General features: G+C 45.2%; 1 protein-coding gene across 1 annotated transcript in view; it reads right to left on the bottom strand.

The window, feature by feature from the left end:
* The window catches only part of MAEL (maelstrom spermatogenic transposon silencer), a 29290-nt gene extending 11045 nt beyond the window's left edge, over nucleotides 1-18245 (bottom strand). Inside the window, exons 1-6 of the mRNA XM_038386751.2 lie at nucleotides 17881-18245; nucleotides 14638-14724; nucleotides 7704-7806; nucleotides 5972-6127; nucleotides 4097-4138; nucleotides 197-324 (exon numbers count right to left, since the gene is read on the bottom strand). Coding sequence (XP_038242679.1) covers nucleotides 197-324; nucleotides 4097-4138; nucleotides 5972-6127; nucleotides 7704-7806; nucleotides 14638-14724; nucleotides 17881-18012 — 648 coding nt within the window. The 5' untranslated portion in view covers nucleotides 18013-18245. The remainder of the gene's footprint in view (nucleotides 1-196; nucleotides 325-4096; nucleotides 4139-5971; nucleotides 6128-7703; nucleotides 7807-14637; nucleotides 14725-17880) is intronic.
* Between the last annotated feature and the right edge of the window lie 1480 nt (nucleotides 18246-19725).

Raw genomic sequence — 19725 nt, 5'->3', positions numbered from 1 at the left:
CTGCACACCGCACCCCCTCCCACACTCCCTCCTGCACCAGCCCTACATTCATGGCCCTGCATGCAATTTCCCCACCCAGAGGTGGGCCTCGGGCCAAAAAGCTTGCCTATCCAGGCTATAAAGGCTTCTTTGGGTAACTACAATAGGACTGTGTGTTTTGAAGGGCTGCTCTAACTTGGACAGGGCTGGATTGTACCTTGCAGTACACAGGTGGCCATCTGCCACAGTTTGGCCGAACAAACATGTAAAGTTCACGTAACACAACAGGGTGACCAGCATTCGAGAGCTCAAAACCAGAGATGGGGATCTTGTGAGTGGCATCACCTAATGGAGTTAATGAGGAGAGAGAAAAATGGGATATAAGCAGTCCATTTTTTTAATTTTTTTTAAAGAAACACGCACTGCTTTCTCTATTCCCAGTCCCACCTACCATCCACAGGTAAAATCTGCAGGATTCATGCACCTATTAGAACCTCACCTTTAACATGCACCTACTTATTTTCCCCAAAGATCTGGGATGATCTGAGGTGAGAGCCCTACACTGCCTTAAAGAGAGAGTTACCCAAGTATTTTGACAAAGGGAAGCAGGAACTCTGTCAGTTAGCAGTGTGTGTAGGGACAGGAAGTCCACTAACTGGAATCTATAAACACTGCTCAAATGGTGATATAAGGGAAAGGTAAAAACAAAGCAGTGGAAGTCAAAATAGTACAGAGAGCCAACTGACAGGGTTGTAAGAATACTTTAACTTGTTGAATGTCAATGCCGCATGGAGAAGTATTAGATTTGTATTTCAAGAGGTTCCTCTTTAATAATAATGATACTTTATATTAACATCTTCCAGTTTGGGGAAAAAACCAGGTTCCAGTGTATTTTTTTTATCCATTTATTTATTTTTTACAAGCTATGCACACACACATGGGGGAGATGCTTTACCCACCACTGAAAGACAGCCACCTCAGAGATGGAAACAACAGATACGAAACATCATGAACTGAAGTTACACAGGTTTCAGAGTAGCAGCCGTGTTAGTCTGTATTCACAAAAAGAAAAGGAGTACTTGTGGCACCTTAGAGACTAACAAATTTATTTGAGCATAAGCTTTTGTGAGCTACAGCTCACTTCATCGGATGCATTTGGTGGAAAATACAGAGGGGAGATTGATATACACTCACAGAGAACATGAAACAATGGGTTTATCATACACACTGTAAGGAGAGTGATCACTTAAGATGAGCCATCACCAGCAGCGGGGGGGGAAAGGAGGAAAACCTTTCATGGTGACAAGCAAGGTAGGCTATTTCCAGCAGTTAACAAGAACACCTGAGTCACAGTGGGGGGTGGGGTGGGGAGGAGAAATAACATGGGGAAATAGTTTTACTTTATGTAATGACTCATCCACTCCCAGTCTCTATTCAAGCCTAAGTTAATTGTATCCAATTTGCAAATTAATTCCAATTCCGCAGTCTCTCGTTGGAGTCTGTTTTTGAAGTTTTTTTGTTGAAGAATAGCCACCCTCAGGTCTGTAATCGAGTGACCAGAAAGATTGAAGTGTTCTCCAATTGGTTTTTGAATGTTATAATTCTTGACGTCTGATTTGTGTCCATTTATTCTTTTACATAGAGACTGTCCAGTTTGACCAATGTACATGGCAGAGGGGCATTGCTGGCACATGATGGCATATATCACATTGGTAGATGTGCAGGTGAACGAGCCTCTGATAGTGTGGCTGATGTGATTAGGCCCTATGATGGTGTCCCCTGAATAGATATGTGGGCAGAGTTGGCAACGGGCTTTGTTGCAAGGATAGGTTCCTGGGTTAGTGGTTCTGTTGTGTGGTGTGTGGTTGCTGGTGAGTATTTGCTTCAGATTGGGGGGCTGTCTGTAAGCAAGGACTGGCCTGTCTCCCAGATCTGTGAGAGTGATGGGTCGTCCTTCAGGATAGGTTGTAGATTCTTGATGATGCGTTGGAGAGGTTTTAGTTGGGGCTGAAGGTGATGGCTAGTGGCGTTCTGTTATTTTCTTTGTTGGGCCTGTCCTGTAGTAGGTGATTTCTGGGTACTCTTCTGGCTCTGTCAATCTGTTTCTTCCCTTCAGCAGGTGGGTATTGTAGTTGTAAGAATGCATGATAGAGATCTTGTAGGTGTTTGTCTCTGTCTGAGGGGTTGGAGCAAATGCAGTTATATCGTAGAGCTTGACTGTAGACAATGGATCGTGTGGTATGATCTGGATGAAAGCTAGGCAGTATGCCAACATTTTTATGGCTGACTTAGAACAACGCTTCCTCAGCTCTCGTCCCCTAATGCCCCTACTCTACTTGCGCTACATTGATGACATCATCATCATCTGGACCCATGGAAAAGAAGCCCTTGAGGAATTCCACCAGGATTTCAACAATTTCCATCCCACCATCAACTTCAGCCTGGACCAGTCCACACAAAAGATCCACTTCCTGGACACTACCATGCTAATAAGCGATGGTCACATAAACACCACCCTATATCGGAAACCTACTGACCGCTATTCCTACCTACATGCCTCTAGCTTTCATCCAGATCATACCACACGATCCATTGTCTACAGCCAAGCTCTACGATATAACCGCATTTGCTCCAACCCCTCAGACAGAGACAAACACCTACAAGATCTCTATCATGCATTCTTACAACTACAATACCCACCTGCTGAAGGGAAGAAACAGATTGACAGAGCCAGAAGAGTACCCAGAAGTCACCTACTACAGGACAGGCCCAACAAAGAAAACAACAGAACGCCACTAGCCATCATCTTCAGCCCCCAACTAAAACCTCTCCAACGCATCATCAAGGATCTACAACCTATCCTGAAGGACGACCCATCACTCTCACAGATCTTGGGAGACAGGCCAGTCCTTGCTTAAAGACAGCCCCCCAATCTGAAGCAAATACTCACCAGCAACCACACACCACACAACAGAACCACTAACCCAGGAACCTATCCTTGCAACAAAGCCCGTTGCCAACTCTGCCCACATATCTATTCAGGGGACACCATCATAGGGCCTCATCACATCAGCCACACTATCAGAGGCTCGTTCACCTGCGCATCTACCAATGTGATATATGCCATCATGTGCCAGCAATGCCCCTCTGCCATGTACATTGGTCAAACTGGACAGTCTCTACGTAAAAGAATAAATGGAAACAAATCAGACGTCAAGAATTATAACATTCAAAAACCAATTGGAGAACACTTCAGTCTTTCTGGTCACTTGATTACAGACCTGAGGGTGGCTATTCTTCAACAAAAAAAACTTCAAAAACAGACTCCAACGAGAAACTGCGGAATTGGAATTAATTTGCAAACTGGATACAATTAACTTAGGCTTGAATAGAGACTGGGAATGTATGAGTCATTACACAAAGTAAAACTATTTCCCCATGTTATTTCTCCCCCCCACTGTTCCTCAGATGTTCTTGTTAACTGCTGGAAATAGCCTTGCTTGTCACCATGAAAGGTTTTCCTCCCTCCCCCCCGCTGCTGGTGATGGCTCATCTTAAGTGATCACTCTCCTTACAGTGTGTATGATAAACCCATTGTTTCATGTTCTCTGTGTGTGTATATCAATCTCCCCTCTGTATTTTCCACCAAATGCATCCAATGAAGTGAGCTGTAGCTCACAAAAGTTTATGCTCAAATAAATTTGTTAGTCTCTAAGGTGCCACAAGTACTCCTTTTCTTTTTGAAGTTACACAGTCGTTTAGGACAGAAGTACTGAAGCTAACTGGAATTCCACGTGGGAGGGCAGATCATAGCCCAACAGAACATGATTACCCACAATGGACGTTTGGGCAAGACACCATCATTAATTAAAAGTGTCAGAGGTTCTTTAATGACTAGTTATTCACAAAGAAGAGTTTATGGTCTATGGAAGACACAGCATTATGAAATCCCTCAGGCAGTTTGCTCTAGTGCCCGTCTCTCCCTTGGATGCGAGATGCACAGTTCTTAGAGAAGCATCACTTCTCACAAGCAAGGCAAATGTTTAAAGGACTGGTATACACAAGCAAAGAAACTGCCAAACCCTGCATCCCACCCCTTTCCTCCTCAGATACTCACTTGCTGCTTGACAATGAAACCGGAAGCCACGTGGCACCACTCCTGCAAGAGGGCAGAGAGAATACACATTATCAAGCAAGAAACAGATACACAAACTCTAAATAATGAACAATACCTTGTTGTGCTAGAAGAACGGCCATACTGGGTCAGACTAAAGGTTCATCTAGCCCAGTATCCTGTCTTCCGACAGTGACCGATGCCCCAGAGGGAATGAACAGAACAGGTAATCATTAAATGATCCACCCCTTACCACCCATTCCCAGCTTCAAGCAAACAGAGGCTAGGGACACATCCCTGCCCATCCTGGCTAATAGCCACTGATGGACTTATCCTCCATGAATATATCTAGTTCTTTTTTTAATCCTGTTATAGTCCTGGCCTTCACAACATCCTCTGGCAAGGAGTTCCACAGGTTCTCTGTGCATTGTGTGAAAAAAAAAGTACTTCCTTTTGTTTGTTTTAAACCAGCTGCCTATTAATTTCATTTAGTGACCCCTAGTTCTTATGTTATGAGGAGTAAATAACACTTCCTTATTTACTTTCTCCACACCAGTCATGATTTTATGGACCTCTATCAGATCCCCCCTTAGTCGTCTCTTTTCCAAGCGGAAAAGTCCCCGTCTTATTAATATCTCCTCATATGGAAGACATTCCCCTAATCATTTTTGTTGCCCTTTTCTGAACCTTTTCCAATTCCAATATATATTTTTTGAGATGGGCGACCACATCCGCATGTAGTATTCAAGATGTGGGCATATCATGGATTTATATAGAGGCAATATGATATTTTCTGCCTTACTATGGTATCTATCCCTCTCTTAATGATTCCCAACATTCTGTTCACTTTTTTGACTGCGCTGCACATTGAGTGGATGTTTTCAGAGAACTATCCACAATGACTCCAAGATCTCTTTCTTGAGTGGTAACAGCTACTTTTGACCCCATCATTTTATATGTATAGTTGGGATTATGTTTTCCCATGTGGGCTACTTTGCATTTATCAACACCGAATTTCATCTGCCATTTTGTTACCCACTCACCCAGTTTTGCGACATCCTTTTGTAGCTCTTTGCAGTCTGCTTGGGACTTACCTATCTTGAGTAGTTTTGTATCATCTGCAAATTTTGCCATCTCACTGTTTACCCCCTTTTCCAGATCATTTATGGATATGTTGAATAGGACTGGTCCCAGTACCGACCCCGGGGGACACCACTATTTACCTCTCTCCATTCTGAAAACTGACAATTTATTCCTATCCTTTGTTTCCTATCTTTTAACCAGTTACCAATCCATGAGAGGACCTTCCCTCTTATCCCATAACAGGTTAACAGCTTAGTTAACAGCTTTATCTATCATTGTGTGTCCTTGCATACCTGCCATGAATGTCCACTTACTTAAAACATTTTCTTAGCTATACTCATTTGCACAAATGCTGCACAATACACATTGCATTTTACAACCTGTGGCATACCTCTGTGTTTTGGCCCCATCTAGGCAAATGCATGTTACTATTAAATCCAACACACACAAGCGTGCAGCCTTCCTCCTATACAGTAGTTTTTCTTCCAGCTGATGGCCGGACAGCTCCGTAAAGGATTTTATTTCAACTACTTTCTCACAAGATTTCTTTTACCCTCCAAGTTCTCACTCAGTCTGGATGCCCAAGGCCACCTTTCTGCAGACTTTAGTAGAAGGAAGCTTTAACCACAGGCATTTATGTTGCTACTATCTACCTAAAATGCTCATCATATGGAAACAGGACCATGTCTTATGCTAGAAACTTGAACTCGGCTGGGAGAAGTGAGATTAGAGAGTCTTCATCCTTCCACACAACTGAAATGATGAATTTCCTCCCCTCCATCTCTTAAGGCTCACCAGGATCTACAAAGCGGTGGAAGTCTGCTGTTATGCCATCCTGTAGTGAGTATTTGACACAGCCAATCTCACAAGGGAGGAAGCGCTGCTCACAGGGAAAGGGCAGCTCTCCATGACTGTAAATGTTCAGGAAGTAGAAGATGTTCCCAAGCACAGCTGGAAGGAGAAATTTTCAGGGGTCACTAGAGGAGAGAACAAGCAAGTCTTTTTCCATCCAGTGAACATTATTATTTATATTGCAGCAGCACTTATCTGCCCCAATCGAAGATCAAGGTCCCACTACGTTAGGCCACACAACTGAGTAAAGACACAGGATAACAATTGGACGAAACATGTGGGAGAACAAGGTAACAGTTAAAAGGAAACTTTTGCATAAATCAGGAGATTCTGCGGTCACAGTTCACCTCCAGGTTAATTCAGACGGTATTGTTTTGTAAATATCACAGCACAGGTTAACAAAAATGCCAGGGGCCCGGAATCCATCAACACCACCACTCATGCCTCCATCCAATAAAGTTCTCCAACATTTTGTCTCTTTAAATAGGGATGGGAAATGCCACCAAAACCAGGAACTCTAAACAGCACATTAAGCTTCAACCAAATCCAGCAGGAGGCAGACTGAACTAAGGATATAGTGCTTTTACACTGTGGAGGGGCTGAAAAGAATCAAAGAGCCCTTAGAGAAAGCTCACCTCTAAAATAACAGAGCAAGAATATGTGACAGGTTATGTATGATACAAACAAGAACGAATGCTCATAGACTTAGCATAGCAACAGATCCAAACTACTAAAACATTGACTTCAGTCAGTGAAAACTATACAGATAGTTGTCACTGAAACACAGACGAAGGGTATTCCTTCACCCCCAGCCTAGCCCATTCTCTCTTCAATAATATTTTACTTAGTGCTTGCACTAGTTTTATGTATCTTGGCTGGTGGCTTGACTGTTTATAGCATTTTGTAAGAGCTACTGTATATTATCCTAGAGCTTCTTAGAGGCCTGGTGAAGTGCACTGTGGCAGTGCTCTGAGTGTTTACTTTGCTGCTAGTCAATGCTGATCTCAGTATCAGTTTTATACAGAAATGCAGATGGGAACAGATTGGCTTTTCAGGGTTCTATTTAATAAGACACCAGCCAGCCAATGTGCAAGTACAGCACTGGCTGACACAATAGCTTTCTCCCCTGCTAGGCTGTCCTGTTATCCAATGTCTATACTGTTGTTCTGAGCTTGCACTCAGACATCTAAAAACTCCCCACCCTGTTATACTTGACATAATCACACATGTAGCCAAAGTCTGGATTAGGCCTTGTATATCCCTAATGAAACGGAAGTTACAACAGAAATGCTTTCCTGCAACAGTTCACTTTGGTTTATCTCCAATCATTTACAGACATTAAGAGCCTTATTCTGTCTTCAAACATGTACATGCAACTCCCATTAAGTTTAAAAGGAGGTACAGCCAGACATCTGTGGGCAGAAACTGCCCTCTGAACATTATGAACTACATTTCTATTATGAAATCCTTTGTTATTGTAGGACAACTTACGAATAGTCATTTTAACTAAGTTAGTTTTTGTCTGACATATTAAATATATTCAGATCTAAATTAAACATGAATTTCCCACTTTCCCCAGGTAAGGCCTATAAGCCAGATGTAGCACTTCTGCTCCTTATGGAAGTCACCCAACACTAAGAGATCTTTAGGATTAAGCTTCTTTAGATTTATCTACCCTGATCATTCTTCCAAGAAAGACTGGTGGCATCTGGAAGAGAAGTGCTTCTCTGTATCTGCATGGGCAGTGGTGCAGGAACTGGAGAAATCTGATGGGGAGCCTGGAAAAGACAAAATAGAGTTAAGTATATAGTCTGCTCCAAAGTCAGAGACGGACCATAATATAGCTCCTTCTTTGCCCTCTATAAATGGATGGCAGCACTGCTCCTTCTAAACCCACCTGACCACAGTTTGCAGTATGCAGGCAGATTATGAGCAGGCATGTTTTCTCCTCTGAAACAAAGGATATTAGTGGTGCCCACACCAATTTACCAACACACGGAAAGAACTATAGCCAAGCCTCTGAATTAAAAAAAAGAGTATCCACAGAAGGGCACTTCATCCTCGTTTAGATTTGTCACACAGAAGGAAGCAATCATCTCCCAAGCCTATAGACTTTCATCCCTTCCCCTAGGATGTGTCTAACAGTTTTCCATTTCCCCCCCCAACTGAAAAGCCCGTAAAGAGCAGGCTAAAGACATAATTTCTTTCACATCATCTTTATTAGTCATTATTACACAATATTTCAGAAGTTAGAATTACAGGGTAAGCAAGGAAGTAATGTCAATTTATTGCTTCTCTGAAGGTACCATGCAGGATTCGCAATTTCGGGTCCTGTGTCTCCAGTACAAGTCACGAAAAGATTCTCATTACTCTTAGGGTTTTTTACCTTCTGATGCACCTCTAGGCTGGCCTCAGAGCTCTGGCCCCCAGAGCATGCTCTAATTTCAGGAACATCAGAGGCCACAGAACATTTAAACTAGCTCCATTTAAAATGTGAAAGGAAGAGCTCCCCAAACTTCAATTATTCATAGAATATCAGGGTTGGAAGGGACCTCAGGAGGTCATCTAGTCCAACCCCCTGCTCAAAGCAGGACCAATCCCCAATTTTTTTTTGCCCTGGATCCCTAAATGGCACCCTCAAGGATGCCTCAACTCACAACCCTGTGTTTAGCAGGCCAATGCTCAAGCCACTGAGCTATCCCTCCCCCCAATGTAAGAGACCTACACACTTCTCCCTTACACCAATAAACTTTTTTTTTTTTTTTTTTTTAAAGAAAACAATACAGAGGAACATGACAGGTTTCAGAGTAGCAGCCGTGTTAGTCTGTGCCACAAGTGCTCCTTTTCTTTAGTACAGAGGAAGTCAATCTTCTCAGAACATATAATCAACAATGTAGAAGTGAGTGCTCACTGTGTGAACAAAGGACACATTACATCATCATCTGAACCCCTCAAACTCTGAGGTGTACAACAACATTGCTGGAGAAGCAGAATTACAAGTTAAGCAATTTTCCGTTCCTTAAAGATATTATTTAATGCACATTCCCAACACTGGAGAGGAGGTAAGTTCAAGGATGTCCTGAAATACTAAGTTTAACCATGAACATGACCAGAATGTATACCAGTGAAGAACTCCAAAAATTGGTCAAATTCAGTAAAGACATCCCTAAAAAGAAATTATAAGCAATGGAATTGTTTGGATTCTCCTTACTTTAGGAAAGAGTTCAGTATGACTGAAGAGAGATTTTTTTCCCCCAACACCTCAGAGATAAGTGATTAGCAAAACAAAAAAAGTTCACCTAAGGGTTTCATTTTCCCCCAAGTAAAGTTGCTGAGGATCTTGAAAGTCAAGCATGCAGAGAAGGGCCTCGCTGGGATGGGGTTGCATGTGTGCGAAGGATGTAGGCAGGATGAAAGTGGAAGTTGGCTTCTTGGGCAGAAATGTTGTTAGAAGATTCTGTACCACCCCTATAACTTTGTAAAACGTAATATAAAGGTAGATTAGTCATTAAAACCTGAAAGCATCCTAGGAGTAGAGATAGTACACTTCCTGGTGACGGTTATCACAAAACTTCTGTCTCCGAGTACTGAAAGGCTCAAAAGGAACTTTTCTTTAGCTTTCTCAGGATCATATTTGTTATGTGACACCAAAGATTTTTAACAGGGTATGACACTGGCAGGCCAGATGCCAACTCTTATCGAGGCTGCAGGCATTAGATAAGGACTGACAACCTTGTAGCTGGAGACCAGACCAGGTCACCTGTAAGTTTTGCTCAAAATAGGTATTAGTCTTATAAGAATGTATTTAGCGTTTAAGACTCTGAAACACTTTTAAGTTGCTGCATGCATTAATCTCATTTGTAATGTCTGTATAACTTTAAAAACATTTGCTCTGAACTTGCAAACTTGGGGCTTGGCTACACTTACATTTTATAGTGCTCTAACTTGCTGGTTCAGGGGTGTGAAAAATCACCCCCCAGAGCGCAGCAAGTCAGAGCGCTTTAAAGCGCTAGTGTAAACAGGCTCCGAGTGCTGGGAGCCGCGCTACCAGTGCTCGGAGCTAATCCCCTCGTCGAGATGGATTACAGGAGCGCTGGTAGAGCTCTCTCCCAGTGCTCGTGTGTGACCACACCTCACACTTCAAAGCGGCGCTGCACAAGTGCTCCCACAACAGCGCTTTGAAGTTTCCAGTGTAGCTTTGCCCTCAGTCCTGGGAATCACCCTCCACCCATTCAGAAGGACTATCAAAATCAAATGGGTCTTCAAGGACCATCACAATTCAAAGGACTGGTTAATGGCTCTCTTACATCTGGGAAATGCTACCTGCAAGGAAGCTCCTCCTGTTGGCTTGGAAGCTGAATGAAGGAAATAAAACAGTCACAGGAAAATTTTCCATCTCTCTCCTCCCCGTTTGAACTCTGACAGGGCCAGATGCTCTAAACTGAGGCAGAGATTCCCATTGGTTACCCAAGTCTCCACTGAAAGATCCTTTGAATTGACAGATCACTAGAACTCTGTCACTCTTAGGATTTAAATGAAAAAAGAAAAGGAGTACTTGTGGCACCTTAGAGACTAACAAATTTATTTGAGTATAAGCTTTCGTGAGCTACAGCTCACTTCATCCGATGTATCATCCTGCCTACATCCGATGAAGTGAGCTATAGCTCAAAAAAACTTATGCTCAAATAAATTTGTTAGTCTTTAAGGTGCCACAAGTACTCCTTTTCCTTTTGCGAATACAGACTAACACGGCTGCTACTCTGAAACCAGGATTTAAATGGCAACTCACTGGTGTGTGTTTGCTTGCTTTAACCTGCAAATAACTCTCATATTGCTTTTTCCTAGCTAACAAATCTATAGACCATGTCTACACGAGTGAGCTTACGGCAGCACTGCTGTAAGATCACTCGTGTAGCCACTCTATGCTGACGGGAGAGAGCTCTCCCACTGACATAATTAAACCACTTCCAACGAGCTGTCCACATGGCACTTCTGTTGGTGTAACTTATGTCACTCAGAGGGGTGTTTTTTTCCACAAGTGATAGTGTAGTCATAACCTTAAACTATTTATTACAGGATTGGCTACAGCGGTTGTCTCTAGTGTAAGATCTAGGGTACCAATTGACCTGAGGGTGAATGACTGGTCTCTTGGGACTGGAAGCAATCTGAACTTGGAGTGATTCTTGGTACAAGTGATCATTTATCACTAATTCCAGTTTGTCTGAGTGGCAAGACAGGCTTGAGAGTCTGGGAGACTGTCTGTGACTCCATGGTAAGACTCAGGTTTCAGAGTAGCAGCCGTGTTAGTCTGTATTCGCAAAAAGAAAAGGAGTACTTGTGGCACCTTAGAGACTAACAAATTTATTAGAGCATAAGCTTTCGTGAGCTACAGCTCCGATGAAGTGAGCTGTAGCTCACGAAAGCTTATGCTCTAATAAATTTGTTAGTCTCTAAGGTGCCACAAGTACTCCTTTTCTTCATGGTAAGACTATTATAGTGATCCAGGAGTTCACATTTAATACTGACTTGGTGACATCTAATTCTAGAACACACCACCAGTTTGGGGCGTCTCCCCTGAGGTAGGCACACTCAGTCGTGAGCCACTCCAGACAGTGTGACCCACTCCAGACAGTGTTACCCAGGGGTTTCAAAATGTCAAGCCTCAAATGAATCTGATGAAAAACGGCTGGAGAGACATTGTCGTGTCTTTGACAAGGTCACTTGTTCGTGAAAAGCAGTTTAAAGATGACTTAAGGAAGTATTCAGACAGCTCTTGTGCAGAGCAAGTAAAGGGGTTTATGGGCCCATACGCAACACATACCAGATCTCATCCATTGGCAAAGAGAAGGCCACTGAGGACAAAGTGATTCAAGCCACTTGCTTTGAGACTTGCTTGCCTACAGACTTCCACCTTGACAGGAGCTGAGTTGTCAGAGAGAATGCACCTAGATATGGCTGGATGGAGCAAGTGTGCTAGACTCAGCCTGTTGATATCAGTTTGGGTCACCTGCAAGAAAGCTGAAAACCAATCCTATGTAAGTTGGTAAGAAGCAAACAGGATCTTCAAAAACTTTCATCTCCTGAATGATGCCAGGACCTCTGACCCCAAGAGTAGCCAGCATATAGACACAGACACGTCCATTCCCAGAGAACAAAGGTGTCCCACATTAACTGTCTTTTCTACTGTGACCAGGAGACTCGAGAGCAGTAGTTCAAGTTAAAGAGCATTTCATCTCTAGAAGATGATACTGGGAGAGTTCTGATCTATTACACCATGATCCATAGACCAATTGTGATGAGCTACGAAGAACCGACTCAGTCTTCCTCATTCCCTTTCCTGACAGATAAGCTGCAACTAGAAATGTTTTGGAGGACAGATCCCATTCCCTCACTACCAAGACCTCCCAACACAGGAAGCATGATCCAAGTCTCATTACCTACTGAAATAACACGTTATGAGAGTTTCTTCAAATCATGACCACCCTTTAGAGATGCAAGGTATCTTGCACTACTTGGTGTTTTCAGAATCACTAACGCATATCAGCGTTCTAGATAACTGCTGTTCCCAGGGAAAAACAAGTGTCCTAGTAAGAATTCAAGGGTACAATCTGTACAGGGAGACTTTGGCAAACCAGTAAAGTGCCTGAAACCACTATGGCTTATTGCTAAAAGCAGCCAAGTCAGCAGGCTGTAAATTAGCCAAGTCAGCAGGCTTAGCTTAACCAAGGCAGGAGGGGAAGGGGCTTTTTGGGTGCCACAGAGAGGGCAGCTTGACACTTTTCAGAGTAGCAGCCATGTTAGTCTGTATTTGCAAAAAGAAAAGGAGTACTTGTGGCACCTTAGAGACTAACAAATTTATTAGAGCATAAGCTTTCGTGAGCTACAGCTTGACACTGCATCCTTCCTGATAAGAATTGTGTTGAAGTTGCAGATACATGCATCTTAGAAGAGCAGGATGTGCCCCGGGATGTCTATTGGGGCCTCAAGGCTGCAAATGCTGGAAAAACCCACACCTGGTTAATCGATAATCAGAAGGAACCTCTCACTTGAGCACTGAACCTGCTTACTTAACAAGTTTGCTTTAAGGGACATGTCATTCTAATACTAATGTATAAATAAGGGGGAAAAGTTTGAGGTAGGGGGACTCTTCAGAACTGGACTCTCCCTCTGGATGCATCTTGTGTTCCCCACTAGCAGATGGGCTGTTGCTGTGCCACTCGAGAGTCACACTCAGCTTTGGTAATTATCAAGGGTTGGGGGTGTTTTACTAACCTGTTGCAGACATGTGTATAAGTGCTTGAGACCAAGTAAAGTTTAGCTTTAAGTGAAAGCACTCTCGTGTTGTCCTGTTTGTGCCAGCCATCTATCGGCTGGACGGCCGTGTCTCCCCGATTTATTTCCTGACACCACCTTGCACAGAATAAAAATTACCAAGAGCTTTGGGTTGAAAGAACCCCAGGTAACAAGTCCACCTCATAATTGGAACCCAGTTGTGAGTTACACCAGTAAATAAGATATTGTCCATAAAGTGAAACTGCATGGAACATAAAACAGAGTTCTGCTTGGATTGTGTTTTGTTCTGACCCATTTAAGAGAAATTTTGTGCTACCAATTTAAACTGGAAACAGATAAGCTCTTTGAGGTATGGATCTTGTCTTCTTGCATACATATAAAGTACCACAATAAAAATATGCTACTTGGCAGAACTAAGAAGAAAATCATTATGTCCTGAAATGGACAATAGTCAATAAACTATATACAGAAGTTGCACTAGTGTAAGGCTATGGCTACGCTTGCAGATGTAGAGCACTGGGAGTTAAACCAGCCCTCAGAAACAACAGCAGGAAAGCACTGCCGTGCGACAGCTGCAAGCGCAGTGGTATGGCCACATTAGCAGCTCTTGCAATGCCACAGAGAGCAGTGCATTGTGGCAGCTATCCCAGTGTGCAAGTGGCTGCAGGGTGCTTTTCAAATTGGGGAGAAAGGGGTGGAGCGTAACAGGGACTGTGTTGTGTGTATGCAGGGGGAGAGACAGTGGGTTTTGGGGGGCAGAGTGCGCGTCAGCGTGCTGTCTTGTAAGTTCAGACAGCGGCAGGGGAAAACTCCGACATCAGCCCCCACCCCTCTCTCTCACACACACACTCACAAATGCCTGACTCTGCAGCAGCAGCATTCCACAGTAATGGTTTGCTTTGTCCCAGGACAGATAAGCAGCCGGCTGTCAGAAACGGAGCTTTGAAAGTTATGCTTCAACCCCAAATCCAGAGTAAGGCAGACTCTGGAGGAAAAGTCCACAGTGTGGCAAAATACTGAACCGCAGGCTCTCTCCTCCATTTAAGAGCAGTTGTAGGGTGAAGGTAAACTATAGGTTTACATTTTTGGTAAATTCAAGACATTTCTGGACTACCAAGGAAGATACAATTACAAACTAATATTATAGCCATGCATATTTCTACACTAACAAAGGAAAAGGGGCAGAAGGTAGGCTTCTTGTAAGTTTTTAGGGTGGCCCTGTGTGCCACAATTTTTGACCAACCCCTGCAACTGTGTTACTCCTCTTATTCAGCCCACTCCAAATTCCAGGTTTCTTCTTCTACCTTCCCATTTACCTGTTTCACTGATGCCTGGGTGGAGTTCTCTGCTCTCCATTTACGAGCCATATCTGCATATTTCTCCTTTTCATCCTGAGTCAACAACTGGGAATAAAATTGTTATACAAGTTATTTTCTGATCATTTCCTTCTAAGAAGACAAACTTGCTCCAGAATCCAGAAAGTTCTCATGAGAATAAGTAGTCTTTGGCTTAGAGTAGATGAGATAAAGCAGCTATGGAGCTGGACTGAGCCAGTATTGGCTGATACACCATTAGGGCCAGATGGCAAGTGAATTTCTTAGTAGAAAGAGATTGCTGGGGTTTTTATTAATATTAAAAGTGGGCACTGGGGGAGAGATTATGCACTATTAATAAAGCTGCAAGACTAAGGGCCAAAATCAGGTTAATGAACATTTTAACACACCGATCTTGTGCTACTAGCCACACCCTAGCACAGAGGTTCTCAAACTGGGGGGGCAGGAGGAACAGAATGTATTCGAGGTTGGGGGTTGAGAAGCCCCTCTGCCTTCAGAATTGGGCAGCTGGAAAGGCCAGGCACCCAGCTCTGAAGACAGCACCATCGCCAGCAGCAGCAGAGAATCATAGAATCATAGAATATCAGGGTTGGAAGGGACCCCAGAAGGTCATCTAGTCCAACCCCCTGCTCAAAGCAGGACCAAGTCCCAGTTAAATCATCCCAGCCAGGGCTTTGTCAAGCCTGACCTTAAAAACCTCTAAGGAAGGAGATTCTACCACCTCCCTAGGTAACGCATTCCAGTGTTTCACCACCCTCTTAGTGAAAAAGTTTTTCCTAATATCCAATCTAAACCTCCCCCATTGTAACTTGAGACCATTACTCCTCGTTCTGTCATCATCATATTAGATGACAGGAACATGGTCTAACACAGAGCTTTTGGTGCAGAGAACAGAACCCCTCAGCTGGGTCCATTTTGGGGGGCAGTGAGCCAGACAACCCCGTCTGCACTTCACTCCATGCCCTCAGCCAGCCCCAAACTGAAACTCTCTCCAGCTCCCCCTCCTCTGGGCCTTGTCCCTTTCCTGGGCCAGGAGGTCACCGGATTCCTTTCTTCTCCAACCCTTTAGCTCTCACCTTGCAGGGGGGAAGGACCAGGCCATCAGTTGCCAGTAGCAGCCGTGTTAGTCTGTATTCGCAAAAAGAAAAGGAGTACCGGTGGCACCTTAGAGATATGTTAGTCTCTAAGGTGCCACCGGTACTCCTTTTCTTTTAGAGAAATAAGGGTGGCATCCACTCGGACTTCAGAGCTGGGCAGCAGTATATGTACCAGTGGGATGGGAATAGAGGCCTAAACAACTACAGACACAAAAAAGGGGGGCCCGATAAATAAGTTTGAATATTTATGCCCGAGCATAAATAAAAGAATTTTAGCAATCTAATTCACTCTTTTACTAATGCCATTTGTTAACATTTTGCCTTTTCTTCCACTTGGACTATGAAACCAGACTGGTCAGTTTCACTTACTAATTTTTAGGTATTGGCAAAATGTTTTGTTCCCATAGATCAAATCCAGCAAACACTGACATACATGCTTAAAATTAAGGATCGAGATTTTAATCTATTTTTAAAAATGCAAAATTACATTTCTATATTCAGACTTGTTTTTGTTCCCCTTTAAAGAATGGCATATTTGTCCCAAATTTTAGATTTAGTAATAAGCATTTTTAAACTTTTGTTTAAAGCATTCTTTTAAAAAAAATTCTAAGTGAAATAATTTTTCATTATCCTGTACTATTTATAATTTAGAAACTTCAATATTGAAAACCTAGAAGTGAGACAAACCTCATTGATTCACCAATAACATGGAAAAAATTAAAACAAACAGTATAAATAGTGAAGAAAATTGGATTTTAAATCCCTTTAATAGTTAAAGATGTTTCTACTTAACATATAAAAGAACTGTCTACTATTTACATCTTAATAGCGTCACATCCACATTGGGCAGCTCAAACCCAGTTACCCACTTCCTGCAAGAGAGTCCCTTTAAAACTGAGTTAAGTCAGGACACATGCAACTCGGATTAGACATAACACACACCATAAATAGAAAAGAGAAAAAGCATTTCCTCCTGCCTTTCTCTAGCTAAAGAGGAAGACATTTCATCCCAAAGAGAATCTCTGTGCAGCATGGAAAAGTGATGGAGTGTTTGTGTGGAGGTACAGAGGAGTGTGTGCCCAGGGTGGGGAGGGGGAGGAGAGAGGAAGGACTTGGAGATGGGGTGCATGCCCAGGGGTAGGTGTTGGGAGAAGGTAATGGGGGAATACACATCTGGGGCAGGGTGTGTGTGTTGGTGAGGAGGATGCATGTCCAGGATTGGAGGATGCGTGTGTTGGGGGAGAATGAACGCCCAGGGTTGGGTGTCTGTGTATGGGGGGGATGCACGCCAAGAGTTGGATGAGTGTGTATGGGGGGAATACATGCCCAGGGTTGGGGGGAGCACATGTATGGTGGTGATGCACGCCCAGGGTTGGGTGTCTGTGAGTGTGAGTATGGGGGTGATGCACATTCATGGTTTGGGGTATGTGTGTATATGGAAGGATGCACACCCAGGGTTGGAGTGGGTATGGGTGGGATGCACGCCCAAGATTGGAGGAGGGCATGCAGAGGGGATGTATGCCCAGAATTGAGGGTACGTGTGTGTATGGGGGTGATGCACAGCTGGGGTTGGAGTTGAGGAATGTATGCCCAGAGTTGGGGGAGGGGGGGCATATGAAGGGATGAATACCCAGAACTGGGGGGGTATAGGGATTGCATGCCTGAGGTTGGAGGGTGTGTGCTTGGAGGGCAGAGAAGAGATGCACGCTTGGGGTTGGGGCAGGGTGCTGGGGGGGATGCACGCCCAGAGTTGGGAGGGGTGCAGAGGGACAGAGATGCACACCCGGGATTGGAGGGTGTGTGTTGGGGGGGAGGGCAGGGGAGAGATGCACACCCGGGATTGGAGGGTGTGTGTTGGGGGGGAGGGCAGGGGAGAGATGCACACCCGGGATTGGAGGGTGTGTGTTGGGGGGGAGTGGAGGGGGTGCACACCTGGGGCTGGACGGTGGGTGTTGGCGATGGGGGGAGATGCACGCCCGGGGTTGGTGGGGGAAGAGAGGCACGTCCCGAGATGAGAGTATGTGGGGGGGTCCAGCCCTGGCCGCTCCTCGCGCGGGGCCCCGCCGCTCCGGCCCGCGGGGTTAGGCGGGTTGCAGCCCACGCGCGGCTCTGCCCAGGCCCCGCTCACCGCCCAGTCCCGCGAGCAGAGCGGGATGGCGTCGGGCACGCGGGCCACGGGCAGGCCGCGCCGCTGTAGCTCGGGCAGCTTCTCGCGCACGAAGAAGTAATAGGCGTTGCGCGCGCCCTTGCGGTTCGGCATGGCTGGGAGAAGGGGGGGGGGGGCGAGCCCGCCAACAAGGCCCCTGAGCCTGGGCCGGACGCCGCTGCTTTACAGCCTTCGCGCCGGCGGCCTCTCCGAATCGTCTCCCTCTCAGCCCCGCCCCCCGCTCCGCCAAGAAAGAACCAATCATATCGCTTAGCAGCCCGCGCGCGCCTGGATCCGACGGAGCCACGCGGCGGCACGTGCACCTCTCTCCTCTTGGCCGGTGAGAGAGGACTCCAGGGGTGCGCGCCCCGCGGGCTTCCGAGAGAGAAAGAGAGAGTCGAGTGCGGCACCAGCAGGGGACGCGCCTTCTCGCCCTGGGGCACGCTGGGATTTGTAGTCTCGATTTGCGGTTCTGAACCATGGGCGCAGGGCATGCTGGGAGCAGTAGTTCCGGTTGGCACGCCCACACTCAGCGGGGGCACGTGCCAGCAGGGGCTGCTGGTGCCCAGCGGGGGCAACATGGGGCGGGCGCGCAGGGACATGCAGCATGGAGGGATAAGGCGCTTAGTTGGCCCAGGGGAACCGGGCTACCCACACCCACGCAGGTGTGTGTGTCTTTTGTGTTAGAGCTTGAGCTGCCCTCCATGAATAGCCTGCGCCTCTTACCCCCTGTCATTGCAAAGGGAGCCAGCTGTGAGCGGGGTGTCCATGATGCGGAGGCGGTAGCTCTGAGAGGAGTCAACAGCTCCATTTGCTCAGTGGGGAGTTAACTCCTATAAGGGGCAACAGGACATTAGGCCGAGTACCAGCACAAGCGCTTTCCTAGTTGGCCTGGAGACCTCAGTTCAGTTATGAGGATGAGGGCAACTGCTTGCTGCATTAGAACCTGACAGGCCTCCTGAGCTTACTGCTAGTTTAACTAAACGCTGCTCATTTGACTGACACTGACAGGAGGCAGGACATCAGTGGGAACACAGGAGGTTCTAGGCTGCTGGGACTGGAAACAGCTCTGCTACAGGTTTCAGGGTAGCAGCTGTGTTAGTCTGTATCCACAAAAAGAACAGGAGGACTTGTGGCACCTTAGAGACTAACAAATTTATTTGAGCATAAGCTTTTGTGAGCTACAGCTCACTTCATCGGATGCATTTGGTGGAAAATACAGAGGGGAGATTTATATACACACACAGAGAACTTGAAACAATGGGTTTTATCATACACACTGTAAGGAGAGTGATCACTTAAGATGAGCCATCACCAGCAGCAGGGGCTGTAGCTCACGAAAGCTTATGCTCAAATAAATTTGTTAGTCTCTAAGGTGCCACAAGTACTCCTTTTCTTTTTACATATAAATACTGTGTATTAGTTATAGTTGGCCATAGGTGCTGGAACTAGGGGTGCGGGGGGGGGGTTACAATTTGGTTCAATGGCTCTCAGCACCCCCACTATAAAAAATTGTTCCAGTGCCCCTGCAGTTGGCTGCAAGGGGACACTAATTGCTTATATAGGCATATTCAAAGAATCTCATTAAAAGCCAAATATGGAATTTCTGTTTGACTCTCTCTGCCCCACGCTCTTTCTTTCTCTCACACAAGCAAGAACATAGGGATTGCACTGTACCCAGTGTATAATTAAATAGTCATGGTGGGAGTGAGACACATGACCCTGTGAGCCCCCTAGGTGGAATTCAAATTGACCCTAGGGAGCACTCAGACAATGAGGCTCTGGGCTCTCCCACAAAGATGACAGCTCTTTCAGAATTTTGTTATA

Source organism: Dermochelys coriacea, chromosome 1 (genome assembly GCF_009764565.3).
Source record: "Dermochelys coriacea isolate rDerCor1 chromosome 1, rDerCor1.pri.v4, whole genome shotgun sequence".
NCBI lineage: Eukaryota > Metazoa > Chordata > Testudines > Dermochelyidae > Dermochelys > Dermochelys coriacea.
The sequence above is the reverse complement of the archived record's forward strand: the minus strand, read 5'-3'. Positions and strand labels throughout refer to the sequence as shown.